The sequence below is a fragment of the Myodes glareolus genome, chromosome 24, assembly GCF_982192425.1.
Source record: "Myodes glareolus chromosome 24, mMyoGla1.1, whole genome shotgun sequence".
Lineage (NCBI taxonomy): Eukaryota > Metazoa > Chordata > Mammalia > Rodentia > Cricetidae > Myodes > Myodes glareolus.
The window spans coordinates 42,420,119-42,433,946 of NC_142049.1; the positions used below are offsets into that span (position 1 = coordinate 42,420,119).

The following is a 13,828-nucleotide window of genomic DNA, read 5'->3' on the forward strand; positions in this document are numbered from 1 at the left end:
CTCTGCCTCACTCAGTGAGGAGATAACGGCATTGCTCTGCCACAAAGACTTGGATGGATTAAATCAAACCATGGCCATCAAGCCTCCAGCACAGGGATGTAAGAGAAATGAAGCCAGGTATCTGGGTGGCACCCCACAATTTGCTCTTTTCTCTTTTGTGGTTCAAGCCCTGAATTGAACCTAAGACCGAGGCGGAGTTTTGTTGTTACCATTTTTCAAGCGGGGAAAGCTGAGGCCCAAAGACAGTGAGGTGCTTAAGATCATAGGAACAAAGCTTCAGCTAGGCGTACCCGTGCACTCCTAAAATCCTACACTTGGGAGGGAAGAGAGGCGGGTTGTGAGTTCGAGGCTACAGTGGTAGAGTAGTTACCTAGCACAGGCAAGACCCTGGCTTCTATCTGGGGCACCACAAAAACCCGAAGCTCGGCAGATCTGGAATTTGAACCCTCACCTTCTAAACTTTGTCCCCGGTCCTCAGGCCGCAGGAGATTGCCTACCTGGCCTCAGGACCCCTCACAGGTGGCTCTGGGTTTCCTCTGGCTGTGCGTACCTCCTGTCCAGCAGCAGCTGGGGGACATCCATTGCTGTCACTCAACTTGGGATGGTTTGGCTCTTAGGGAAGGCTGAGCAAAGATCTCCAAGGTGTCCAAGAAGGCACAAACCATTCTTGGACATGAGAGATGGTCCCTTGGTCTTCAGTGGCTGGTAGTACCAAGGCTCCCATTTAGGGCTGAACCGAAAGGGAGGCTTTGGGCAGAGCTGGGGAGGACACCCATACTTCCTTCTGCTTCAGGAGGCATGGCAGAAGGGACCCGCCCAGCTTGAACATCACTTCTCTTTCCCAACAAGAGCCAACAAGAGCGAGGCCATAGGTGGGAGGGGCTTCTGAGTGACTGCTGAGCAGCCTGCCTGTGCCATCGTGGCTTCTTAGAGGTCACTGAAGGACACGTCTTCAGTGTGGAATCAATGAAGGGAGCCGAGTTAGGTACCTGCTGCCACCCTGTCTGGAGTCTCCAAGCCCTGCCGTGTGGACGCGCACAGGAGGCGGCTCTGAAGTCTGCTGATTCATGAGGAATTGCTGTGCTCTTCCTGGCAGGGTTTAGATAGATGGAAGTTTGAAGATAAGGAGGGCTGGCCACCTGCCAGACATCACCCCAGAAGCCTGACACTCCTGCAGCCCTGTGAATACACAGGAAAGGAATCCAAGGCCAGCCAGAGCTTGGGTCTTAGCCCAGTTCCCTCAGTGACCATGATGACTGGGTGAAGGCTGACATCCCGAACCATGCAGCAACTCTGGCTGCTCTGTGACTCTGAGGCTGTCCCAAGCTCTCCTATAACTTACAAGGAACTGTTGTAGGTAGCCAGGGAACAAAGTGTTGGTTGAGTTTAGTTGGGAGCAGAACAGTGTTTCATATAGACCAGGCTGGCCTCAAACTCACTATGTAGCCCAGACTGGCTTTGAATTCCCAATCTTCCTGCCTCAATCTCTTGCAAGCAGGGTTTGTAGACTTGTGTGATCACACTTGGCCGTGGTTTTGTTTTGTGTTGTATTGTTTTGTTGTTTGATACAGGGTCTCTCTATGCAGACCAGCCTACCTTGAACTGACAGAGATCTACCTGCAGATATGGGAGGCAGAGTTCTGGGATTAAAGGCGTGTTCTATGTCCGATGTAGTGTCAGTTTTTATACGGCAGAGTTCTACATGTGACTTCACTTGATAAAAGGATTTCTCTATTTTTTTTTAAAAAAAGCTCATTTCAGTGGTGGTATATGCCTTTAATCCCAGCACTCAGGAGGCAGAGGCAGGAGGATCTATATGAATTTGTAGAACAGCCTTGTCTACAGAGCGAGTTCTAGAATAGCTAGGGCTACAAAAAGAAACCTTGTCTTGAAACAACCAAAACCAAACAAAGAAACAAAAAACTCATTTCAATTCCCCTCTCTCCTTTGGCTTTCTCTGAGGACAGGCTCAGTGTGTGCTGGGTACTGTCTGGGTTTCTCGCTCCTCACTTCACTCTGCACAGTGGACAGGAGGGGAGGAGCACACTACAGTTTAGGACATGTGTGCCCTTCCTCCTTGCAGGAGAAGAGGTGCAGAGCCAGGAAGAGAACTGCCCATAGGAATTCCGCTGATACTAGGCTTACCATAAGACTCAAACAATCCATGCCTTGGGGAAGCATGTCATCGCCCCCTAGTGGATACCATGCAGTTCTGCATGTTCAGGCTATAGTGTCTTCCAAGAGCCCGTGCGTGTGTGCATGTGTGTGTGTGTGTGTGCGCGCGCGTGCGCGCACAACTGCCTAGCAATATTTTCTAAACATGAATGTTGGTGCTGCCATACCCATCCAGGAGCCCTGTGCTTCCCATGGGGTTAGAAATCTCACAGCAGCCCAAATCTTAGTTTCCTATGTCTTGGCTTTTTTTCCCCATCACCCAGAGTTCTTACTGATCCAGTAGAACAGCATCTTCTTCCCCTGTCCTGGGGAAAGTGAATGTCTGCCTCCCCGCCCAGCAGCCCCTGCGCTGCCCTTCTGAGTCTGCAGTAGCTGTACAACACTTCCTTTGCTTGTGTCGAACTGACTCCTGGCCTCCTGGCTTTGACCGTGTCCCATGGCATGTAGGAAGACGTCTGGAAACGCTCTCTGTCCTTATAACTAGTGTTTGCTGTGCTTCTATATCTTATAACTAGTGTTTGCTGTGCTTCTATGCTTACTTTCTGACTCGGTCCGCAGCCATTCCCCTCTGTCATCAGAAACACTTGCCAGAGTGTGTGGGGTTGGCGGAGTGGAGTGATTTGAAAGACCTGGCACTGGGGTGGACCGGTGCTGGAAGGGACAGGAGCAGTGGAAGGACCCTCGGGGACCTTTCATCAGTTACCAAGGTCCTCTGACACCCTGGGCAGTCTCTCATGCCCTCTGTGGCTGTCCCGACTGCAAATAGAAAGTTTTGACCCATGAGACCCTTTTACTGGTTCAGTTTCTGGAAGCTCAGCTGCTCTCTAAACCTGTTCATCCTATTGGGGCTAAGGATGAAGAGCAAGTGGGGACAAACCCCTGGGCCTCTGAGTGCTGAGCTGCAGCCTCTGTGTTTCCTGGAGGGTCTCCTCAGAGAGGCGGTCCTGCTCCTTCAGAGGGAGAGGCTTCTGATCTGAGTTACCTTCTTCCGCTCTACCAGGCCAGCTGTTCCTGTGTCCTCTTCAATCCCGACCCATAAATGAGTTTACACCTGCCTCTTCTCTGATTCCTTCCTGCTCAGGCTGAATCGCCTTAGGCTGCTGGACTGAATTCAAGAACTTTAAGACTCACATTTCCCCAGAGGAAGGGAGCTGTAGCCACAAACTAGGCTAGAGGCCAGACTGGGGGTGCGGGAAGAGAGGGAGCTGGCATCTGACAAGATGATGTCATAGGAAGTGCTGGGGTCCAGTGAGGAAGGAAGCCACTGATACAGAGAGATGGGTTTAGCTAAGGTGTGTGTGATGGGGTGTGTGGCATCCTAGATATGGATAGAATTCCGATGCTCAGACCTGGAGTAACTCAGGTGACACGGGGAGAGGGCACCCGCTGGGAAGAATGGTGACCCTTGGTCAGGCGGACCTACTGAGGTCTGACTAAGTCACATGGTCCCGGGGGTGAGCTGAGAGGGATAGGCCCAGAGAAGGAAGCATGAGTCCCATGTTTGGATCCAGCTCTGCCTTCCGACCTTTCACATGGACACAGCCGTCAGGTTCTGGTTTCCTGTCTGGTAAGAAGGGGGCGCCACTTAAGCAGTCTGGCTCCTTCCAGAATTTAAAAGGTGTGATTCTATTGGGCCAGAGCTGGGCCCAGTTGTGTTCTGGTCTCAGTACCCTTTTGCCTCTCCCTTTCCACTGCTGCTTTCTAGATGGAGCACACACCCAGGTGGGTGGGGTCTGGAATTTCCCACCTGTGTACCCCGAAGTCATTGTAGAAATACCTTTTCACAGCCTAGACAGCCCTGCCCTGCCCTGTCTGTGAGCATGCCCTATCATGCCTGCTTTGATGCCCCTGGCCAATGAGTGGCAGACTTGCTTTGCAATGGCCCCCCTCCTTCCCGGGGCTGCCCCGTCTGTAACCCATGGGAGCCCCGCTTCTATGAGAGGCATCACTCCTCGGCACTCCTCGGCACCTGGCACCCAGGATGCTAAGGCATGACATGAAAAGGAGACAGCCATACTGGACCTAGCAGCATAGTGGTCATAGCCTCACTGTGTGTGAGAAGTGACCCAGCCTAGGTTTCTGTTCTTAAAGAACATGTGTCTTCCACAGTGCCCTCAGTAACGGTCATTAAAATTGTTGCAGGGTCGGGGCCTCGAGGCTCGAGAAAAGAAACTCCTAAGCAGGACATGTTAGCCTGATGATGCCTCTGACTTTTGATCACTTATGACTAAGTCACGAGACGGTTTGCTCCTGGGGGAATACATAGGCTACTATTGTCTCCAGGTCTGAGCACTCCTGAGCCAGCAAAGGCCTCATCGCTGTGGTCCCCACACGGTGTTATGCTGAAAAGGAGCTGCCGGCGTACCTGCAGAAGCCCTCTGAGAGTCAGACACACTTGAAAAGATGGGGGGTTTCAGGAGCTGGGAAGATGGAACAGCCGTTACCCAGCAGCAAGGAAGGGGGCCATGGTGCAGATCCCCAGAGTCTATGTAAATTCCCAATGTGGTGTCCGTTTGTCATTCCATGTGAGAATACGCACATGGAATCCTCAGAGCATGCTGGCCGCTAGACTAGCTGAACGAGACAGCTCTGGGCTCGGCTGCACAACTGCCTCAGTGACCGGTGTATGGAAAGTACTGAGTAAGACTCCCAACATGGACCTCGGGCCTCCACAAGCACAGTTGTGTACATGTGGGTGCACACACACACACACACACACACACACACACACACACCCCATACACATATACATATGCATTAAAAAACGAAAAGTTAAAGTTCGTCTCATCAGCCCCATTAGTGACTCCTGCCTTGCCATGTTGCTGCCCAGAACCCGATCTGGGCAGAATGTCCTCTCCGAGTGGACTTACCCACTGGGATTCCAGAGGTAGCTTGTAAGGTTGGTAGTGACTGGCTCTTTCCAACCCAACACTCAGCAGCAGCCTCATGGTGGGCATATTTACACCATTGAAGTGATGACAGTTGATCAAGTTGGAAAAGCAAGGCCGAGAGGCAAATGCTGTGCACAGTGATTGACAGCAGAGCTGAGAGTGAGCCCAGGTTAGACTGCAGAGCCTAGCACCACAGGCTACCTTTGTCTTGGATGACTTCCATAGTTCAGAACGCTGCATGAGGCATAATGCTGGCTTGGGAGGTTTTCCATTAAGCTGCGAAACTGGAACAGCTAGGTAATCTCAGCCTGTACCCTCTGCCTGTTTACAGCTCTATGGCAGGCGTGCCCCCTGGGAAGACCCTGCCAAGTGGGTAATGGACACCTACCCATGGGCTGCCAGCCCACAGCAGCACGAATGGCCTCCGCTCCTGCAGCTCCGGCCTGAGGATGTGGGCTTTGATGGCTACTCCCTGCCTCGGGAGGGGTCAACAAGCAAGCAGGTGCCCCCCAGTGATGCTGAAGGAGACCCGCTGGTGAGTTGGCAGCACTCAGTGAGTGAAAGCCATGGGCGGGGTGTGAGGCAAAGCTCTCTGGATAGAGGGAATCAACAAAACCTCACTGTGGAAGGCTGATCCAATATGGATGGTTTTCCCTGGAAGGCTGAGCTAGGTTTTCCCTAGTATTTTTCTCCCACGGTCTTAGTTTTCCACTAAATCCTTCAACCTCCCTTAAGGTTTTTCTTCTATAAAGTTGGGTGATTTTTCCCCCGCTCTGAATGTCCTTACACATGTTCTCTGCTGCCTGTTCACCCTCTGACTGAGATGCCACCGTTACTGTATATCATCATCCTATAGAACACTGGAAAGAGGCAGGTGTGCTAAGGACCTGTCACCAAAGCCAGAGAACAGGATGTTTTGAGAGCAGGAGACATGGGCAGAGAACACGAGGGTCCAAACCCAGGTCCTCTGACTGGAGAGCTAAGACTGAGCCAAGTTTTGCTAAGACACCGGAGAACTTCCAATAAATGAATAAAGAAAGGAAGCGAGGGATGGGGTTAGGAGAGAGATAAACGAGAGCAATGATAAAGCCCCAGTCTATATTTGATTATTATATAGAGCTATAGATTATATTATATAAATTATTATATAGAGCTATTATCTATATAGAGCTATAATTCTCTCCCAATACAAGAGCCATGCACCGTCATGCTACCAAGTTATACCTCATGCGTAAAAAAACAGAGAATGAGGACTCCAAAGTGCCCAAGCAGGTATATAATCAACCTGCCTGAAACCCAGCCCCAGCTTCCGCAGCAGCTACATCCGAAGTATGGCAGAGTGCTGCTTTCGTTATCCAACAGAAGAGAACACTCTCAAGAAGGGCAGCAGGAAGGCAGGAAGGGCTGGAGGGCAACCGGATCGCTAGCTCCGGTTCTAGCTCCGGTTCTAGCTCCGGTGGTGAGCCAGTGTACTGAATGTGTGCCAGCAGGTGATCTGACTTAACGGAGTCCTGCGAGTAGGTGCCATGGCACAGCCACATTGTTGAGGTTGTGAATAGGACCTAGTTAAAAGGATTTGGTGCTGCCGTCCTGTCCGAGAAATGAAGGCTGTGGCTGCTGCTGATGTCAGATGTCAGGGCTGCCCATGTTCCACAGGCAACAGCGGGGGAGGGGGGGCAATCTGTAGGGCTTTCCATTCTGCGGGCAGTGCAGTGCATGCATGAACTCAGTCTGCATGTCAGCGTCATGGGCCAGGGACTCTTCATCCTTTTATTAGACCAGTAAGGAAATGACGTGGGAAATCGTACCAACACCTCTCAAGGTCCTGCGACTAGCAGTCAGGGAAGCTGGGATTCGAACCCTGCACTCTGTGCTCTGTCCTCAGCCCCTCTCACCTGCTCTGGCCCTGGGGTGAATCTGGAGCAGGTGTCAGGAGTTCCGGAGAGGCGGGGGTAGGGGGGTGGGAGGTGGGGGGGTGTTTCCCCGGGGGGGGGCGGGCTTCCCAGCACACTGACAGACATTGCCGCCTTCTGCTGTCTCCACAGATGAACATGCTGATGCGGCTGCAGGAGGCAGCCAACTACTCCAGCCCCCAGAGCTACGACAGTGACTCCAACAGCAACAGCCACCATGACGACATCCTGGACTCGTCCCTGGAGTCCACCCTGTGACCGAGGCTCCCTCTTCCCCTCACCCCATCCCGCCTGCATCCTCCACTTCATTCTGAAGATGACTTCCTGAGCCAGCCCTGGCTGCCACAGCTTCGAAGCCAGAGCAGAGCGGCAGGAACAGGCGAGCCTCATCCCTTGCGCTCTGCCCTCGCACGCACGAGCAGCCCAGGACCTCCTCCTCCTTCCGCGGTCACGACTGTATGAGCCTCTGTTCTACTCCCATTCTCGTTCTGCCTTGTTGACGTGACCTCTGTGAGACACTGAAGACACTTCACGGGAAAGGATCCTTAACCGCTGAAATATAAAGAGATTCGATAAAAATTTTACACATAAGATTCTACTTGGTGCCCTGAAACCCAGCAGCATCCCCCTACAAGCACCCCCAGACAGAGAAGACTAAACCCGCCTTGGAAACACAGACAGCAGGGTTTCCCTCAGCACAGACCCGCCTGCTCGGGTCTGGCCACCAGCACCCCAGAGCCATGCCACCCCACCCACCATGGAAGAACTGGTGCTAAAGAGGGCGCTTGCTCGGAGCGCCACCCAGGGACACCACTACATCCTAGTCTCTGCCACATGGTGCTCTCCTTCCCGAGAGGTATCTTGTCTGTTCCAGTACACCCCTCTCCCCTTAGCCCCTCGGCCCCAGTTACCCGTGAGAGCAAGAGAAGAAGTGAGCATGCAAGCGAGCGGATGGGGCTAGCCACACAGAGAAGCGCGCCTGTTTCCTTCGTCTGTCTAAATGGTCAGGTTTCTGTCCGCAAACACTGTGTACCGTGCAAGTAGTTCTTTGGAGAACTATCGACCCCTGCCTGTGTCTGCCTTTCTGCCTGGTCGATTGTGAAGGTCCTCCCCCACCCCACCCCCCCACACAGCAGAATCAGTCCTTTGGTGAAAGCAAGAACTGAAAAGTAGTTGAGTTTAGCTCCTCTTCAGCTTGGGTTTTCAGCGTCCATCGTCACAGCTCCGTGCCCTCGCCATCTCCCGTGGGGCTACGGGCAACTGCATCCCTGCAGATGGATGAGGGCCGGTTCTCCTCCTGTGGCTTGAGCTACAGACCTTGCCTGTCTCATCTCTGAGAACTGAGAACCCCACCTCAGTCACCCCAAACCCCAGCTGCAGGAGGAGTTGATAACGTTTGTCCCCTCGTCAAACGCTGGGACTTTCCTCAGAACCAACGTGACACAGCTTAGCCAGGGAGGGGCAGTCACTCTTCCCAGAAGCTTGGCCCTGCCTCCGTCCTGATGAGCCTTGTCTGACCTCTTTGGTGCTGACCCGCCCCATGCAATGCCTTACTGGTTTCGTACTGACCGTGTCCGTTCACGTGAGTGTTGTGCCTGCCTGGGGATGTGTGCGAGTGTGTTCCCCACCGAAGTAAACAGGGCTATAAGTCATCTATTCATAAAGAGAACACGAGTTACCGACTTCTCATCCAAAAGACTCATCTGTGTGGATGTATGGTTGTGGGAAAAAGAAAGAGAGAGAGAGAGAGAGACCCATTTTCTTTTTAAGTTCCTGTCAGTCTCCAGCCGACAAACTCACTGGACAGTGACCCCCCACAAGTCCATGTGACATTGCGAATCCATTTCTGAGAGGCATAAGCATCCCCCTTTGTTGTAGAGTCTTTCCTGGCTCCAGTGTGGGGGTCTCTGTTAACAATCAGGGTTTTTAATTCCATCTTTTTCTATTTTGTTCTTGAACGTTTGTCTCTTGGGATTTTTTTTTTATTTTAATTTTCAGTTTCTTACCCTAAGAGCTTAACCCAAAACTTCTCCCTTTGCTTGGAATGGCACTGTTTTTCTTCCTCCTCCTCGAGAGGAACGAGAGTGTGTGCTATTAACTGGCAAACACAACCTTTTCCCACTCCCTGCTGGAATCCCAGCCTCAGCGTCCGCCACTCACGTGGGTGTGAGTGTGTCCTCTGTTGTCTTGTTTGTAATAAAACTTTTAAAGCGTGTGTCTAGCCTGTGACCAGGGCCAATCCCTGAGCCTTCTTCCAGCGTCCCTGAAGGGTAGCCCTTCCCAATCTATCTCCCAGCAACGACCGTACACTCTCATACTGTGAATTTGGGAGGTTGCAAAATCGAATCCCTCCTCCTACTTAGTTTTCTCAGTCACCTTAGGAGCATACCCTGCCCATGTTGTTTGGACCCGTTCTCCCCATCCCCAGTGCCCAGCCTTTCCTGCCCCGACATCCAGGTTCACAACAGAAACCTGTGTACCTACCGCCGCCTGGCAGGCGAGCCGTGTGTGTGAGTTACACAGTGCAGCACTTGAGTGCCTCCCAGCTCAGCCACCTTCCTGAAGCTCTGGGAAGCGGGGCTGTCAAAAGGCCCATTTCCTCCTACGTCGCAATTCTACCTTCCTGTCGCTCAACCCTGGACAAAGTGACTTTGTACTCATTTAGGGCTCTGTCTAAAATGCTTCCGTTCTGCCTTTTTATATAGATAGGCTAATTTTGAACCATAAGAAATCCTATGCAAACACTGGCAGTGAGGTCCCAGTGGAAGCCAAACGTTATCTTCCCAAGAGGCCAAGAATCCTGAGGGCCGTCGGTGAGATGGGAAGTCCTTTTAATTTAAGGTTGGGGTGGGGTGGGAGTGTGACAAGGGCAAGGCTTGCCCAGATCTTCTTCTGACCTTGGGGACACTTTAAATTTTATTGTTTAACGCTCGACTTTAAAATTCCGCGTGCCCAAATTTGACTCTGGCAAATCTACTTCAAAAGCAAAATAGTCCGGCCTTGCGGCTCTTGAACGGGAGGTTTGCTGTTGTGACCTGCTTGTTTCAGGCCGAGCGGTTTAGGAAACATGTTCTATAAGATGTACATTTTTTTTTTCATTGTAACATAGAAATTGTAAATAATCGATGAAACTGCTGCATTTTGATGACTTTTTTCTAGCCATTTTTAAAGAGAAAACTAGGAACTGAGTATTTTGTGTACGGTATGTGTTCACCTCCACCCCCCTCCCTCCCTCCCTATTTAATCTTCATTTGTCATGAGGTTTTTGGGTTTGAGAACAATCCGCTGGAGATCTGCCCCATGTCATAGAAAATAAAGCTAATGATTGTACCACTCTTAAATTATTCATGATTCAATAAAGTTAATGCTTATTTATTCAGACCCCGTGGTTTGGCTTCCGTGTGTTGGTAGAGATCTGTCTCGTGTTAAGTGCTTGCAAGGAGGTACGTCATTCTTCCCCAGAGGCCATGAACCTGGGGAACCCCAAACCTGTGTCCTCTCCACCTTTGCTGGGAAGTCATCAGGAACCACCTCTCCCCATTCCTCCTGGAAGTCACTGCTGCTCACTGGAGTTTGTTAGAGACACAGCACAGCTCTGCCAACCTTTAAGAGCCAGTGGACCTTCCAGAAATGCTGTTTTTGTACGTTCTCTGTGAACCTCCAGGCTCTTAATCTTTGTTGTTGTTTGAGATTGTGTTTTTTGTTTGGATTTTGCCTTTTTTTTTTTTTTTTTAAATAGGGTCTCATGCATCGCAGGCTGGTCTCAAATTCACTATTCAGCTGGGGATAACCTTGAACTTCTAACACCCATGCCTCCATCCTCCTGAGTGCCACAGTTACATATGCATGACCATGCCTGATCCTAGGTGCAACCCAGAGCTCCCTCCGTGCTCTGCAAACTCTTATCCACGAAGCCCCAACTGCAGCTCTGTGGCTTGTCTATGGCTCATTCTTGACTGACAAGCATGGTGTGATTGTTGTCAGTATGGATGCAGAGATCAAGCCAGGGTCTTTCCCCTCCCCTCAGGCCTTGCAGATCTGAGTTTGGTTATGAATCATTTCTCGTTCCTCGGAAGCTGCTGTCTCTGTGCCGTCACGAAATGCCGTTGCTTAGTAACTGTCATCCACCTGCTGTAGCTCCCTTCAGTCTCTGGTAGTCACTCCTCCCTTCCCTGTTAGAGACCAGCTTTTGGAGCTTCTGTATGTGAGATCATACAGTATATATTCGAATCATCTCAAAAAATCTTCCAGCTCCATCAATGTGGCCACTCTTCCGTTTGTTTTTGGCAGGGTCTCGCTGTCCACGGACTGGCCTGTAACTTTCTATAGAGCCCAGGTTGTCACTGACCTCACAGAGATCTGCCTGCCCCTTGTGTCAACAATGTGTATGTACCACCCCACCCAACCATCTCACTCCTTTTTTAGTGGCCGAGTAGCATCTGACTGTCCATACACAAATCTTCATAGCTTTGTTGTCGAGAATGTCAGGCGATGGGAACCGCACCTATCAGAGATCAATCTCATTTCCTTTGGACATAAACCCAGGAGTGGGGTTGCTGGATCCTGTAGTCAATCTGTTTTTCATGACTTTTGTTTATTTTATATATGTGTGTGTTTGCCTGCCTGTGCACCATATGCATGCAGCATCTTCGGAGTCCAGAAGAGGGCGTCAGATTCCCTAGAACTGGAGTTATAGACAGTGTGAGCCACCATGTGGATCCTGAGAATGACACCCAGGTCTTTTTTAAGAGCAGCAAGTACTGAGTGGGTATAGTGGTATGCACCTTTAATCCCAGCTCGTGGGGTACAGAGGCTGGCCTTGATTTCTGAGTTCAAGTCCAGTCTGGTAACAGAGAGAGTTCCGGGACAGCCAGGTCTCTTGGAGAGATGTGTCTCATAAAAACAGAAAAATATAAAAGGCAGCAAGTGTTCTTAGCTATTGAGGCATGTCTCCAGTCCCTGCTTCAGTGTTTTGAGAAACTTCTGTAGTGTTCCCTTATAGCTCTACTGTATATATTCCAGTTGATAATTGTGTAGTCATTTCCTTCTTCACATCTTCACCAGCATTGAACTGGTTTTGTCCTTTTGATAGTATCTGTTATAGCTGGGATATTTGCAACCAGCATCCTGGATGATGTTGAAGCTTGGCTCCCTGGACCACACTCTTAAGTAGCAGACATCCAGTGCCCATCTCTCGCAACATTTTTAAAAGACCAACTTGAGGGCTGGAGAGATGGCTCAGAGGTTAAGAGCATTGCCTGCTCTTCCGAAGGTCCTGAGTTCAATTCCCAGCAACCATATGGTGGTTCACAACCATCTGTAATGGGATCTGGTGCCCTCTTCTGGCCTGCAGGCATACACAGACAGAATATTGTATACATAATAAATAAATAAATAAATTTTTTTAAAAAAGACCAACTTAAGGCAAAAATGTGAAAAGGCAATGCAAGATGGTCAAGGACTTTGCAAAAGGTCTAGAAAAACTGCCCACTCTAAGATGGGCAGGTGTGGCTCACACCTTTAATCCCAGCCCTCGAGAGACAGAGGCTGGTGGATCTCTGAGTTCAAGGCCAGCCTGGTGTACAGAATGAGTTCCAGGACAGCTAGGGCTACTCAGAGAAACTCTGTCTCAAAAAATAAAAACTATACCAAAACAAATGAGCAAATAGTTTAAAAGACTAGAAGACTAGAATAGATAAACCCAACCAACCCAACATATACTCCCTTTACTATGTGGAACGGTGATTGAGTCAGTGACTACAGGCCAGCAGCAGGAGACACAGCAAAGCACAATGCCCGTGACAGTCACCAGTTCTCCCTGTGAAGCCTGAGTTGGCCTGTTTTCTTTAAAGGCTCAATGTGCCCACCAGCTTGGGAAAGGCCTTCCATACAGAGACTTCTCTGGGCAGTTTCCAGCCATCAACTATTAGTCATTGGTTTGCGCCAACGGTCAGAGGATAAGTGCCTGGGGAAGTAGGAGAAAAGGGACTCACATACCCCTCCACTCGGGGCACTGGTTCATCAAACCTCTGCAAAACTTCCAGTGACGGTGCCTGGAATTCAAATGGCACCGCAGAGGAGACAGGATAGGCACTGCCAGGCTTCTGAGTTTGAAGTCTCACTTGCCACCCTCGCGGGGACTGCTGGTTTTAGCAGACCATTGTAAAAGGAACGGCGGACTGCGATCCGCCTGGATCCTCGGCTAGCTTACCCCTGAAATAATTACACGGAAAACTGTATTCTTTTAAACACTGCTTGGCCCATTAGTTTCAACCTCTAAATGGCTAACTCTCACATATTGATCTAACCCATTTCTAATAATCTGTGTAGCACCACGAGGTGGTTGGTGGCTTACCAGGAAGGATCTTAACCTACGTCCATGTTGGAGAGGAGAGCCATGGCGTCTGCCTCACTGCCTTCTTCCTCCCAGCCTTCTGTTCTGTTTACTCCACCTACCTAATTTTCTGTTCTATCAAAGGGCCAAGGCAGTTTCTTTATTAACCAATTAAAGTAACACATAGACAGATGACTCTCCTCCATCAGACCAGCATACCAGAAAAGGACCAGGAGGCTCCAGAGTTAATGACCCTGGTTATGACAAAGGGGCAGGAAGCAGGATGCCTGGAACATGGACTCTGGTCCATTTTCGATGTCTGTTTATAAGACTACAGTCCGACAGGGGCAGGGGAAGTCATGTAGGCCCTTCCAGAAGGTGTGGGCTGAGGATCCTAATCAACCCAGGCAGACACAAGAAGTTACAGGAAGGCAAGATTTAATGCAGGGTAGCACAGAAGAAGGGGGAGGGGAAGGAGCTGATCAATCAGCCGCTGCAGAACAGACTCAGGAGCT

At 50.5% G+C, this 13,828-nt stretch overlaps 1 protein-coding gene across 5 annotated transcripts in view; it reads left to right on the plus strand.

Moving 5' to 3' along the window:
• Nav2 (neuron navigator 2) overlaps window positions 1-10,360 on the plus strand; it is a 356,673-nt gene extending 346,313 nt beyond the window's left edge. For all 5 annotated transcript variants that reach the window (XM_087901386.1, XM_087901385.1, XM_087901389.1 and 2 more), the window contains 2 exons: window positions 5,398-5,601; window positions 7,112-10,360. In XM_087901386.1, the coding sequence (XP_087757512.1) occupies window positions 5,398-5,601; window positions 7,112-7,237 (330 nt within the window). In that variant the 3' untranslated portion in view covers window positions 7,238-10,360. The remainder of the gene's footprint in view (window positions 1-5,397; window positions 5,602-7,111) is intronic.
• Window positions 10,361-13,828: the final 3,468 nt, after the last annotated feature.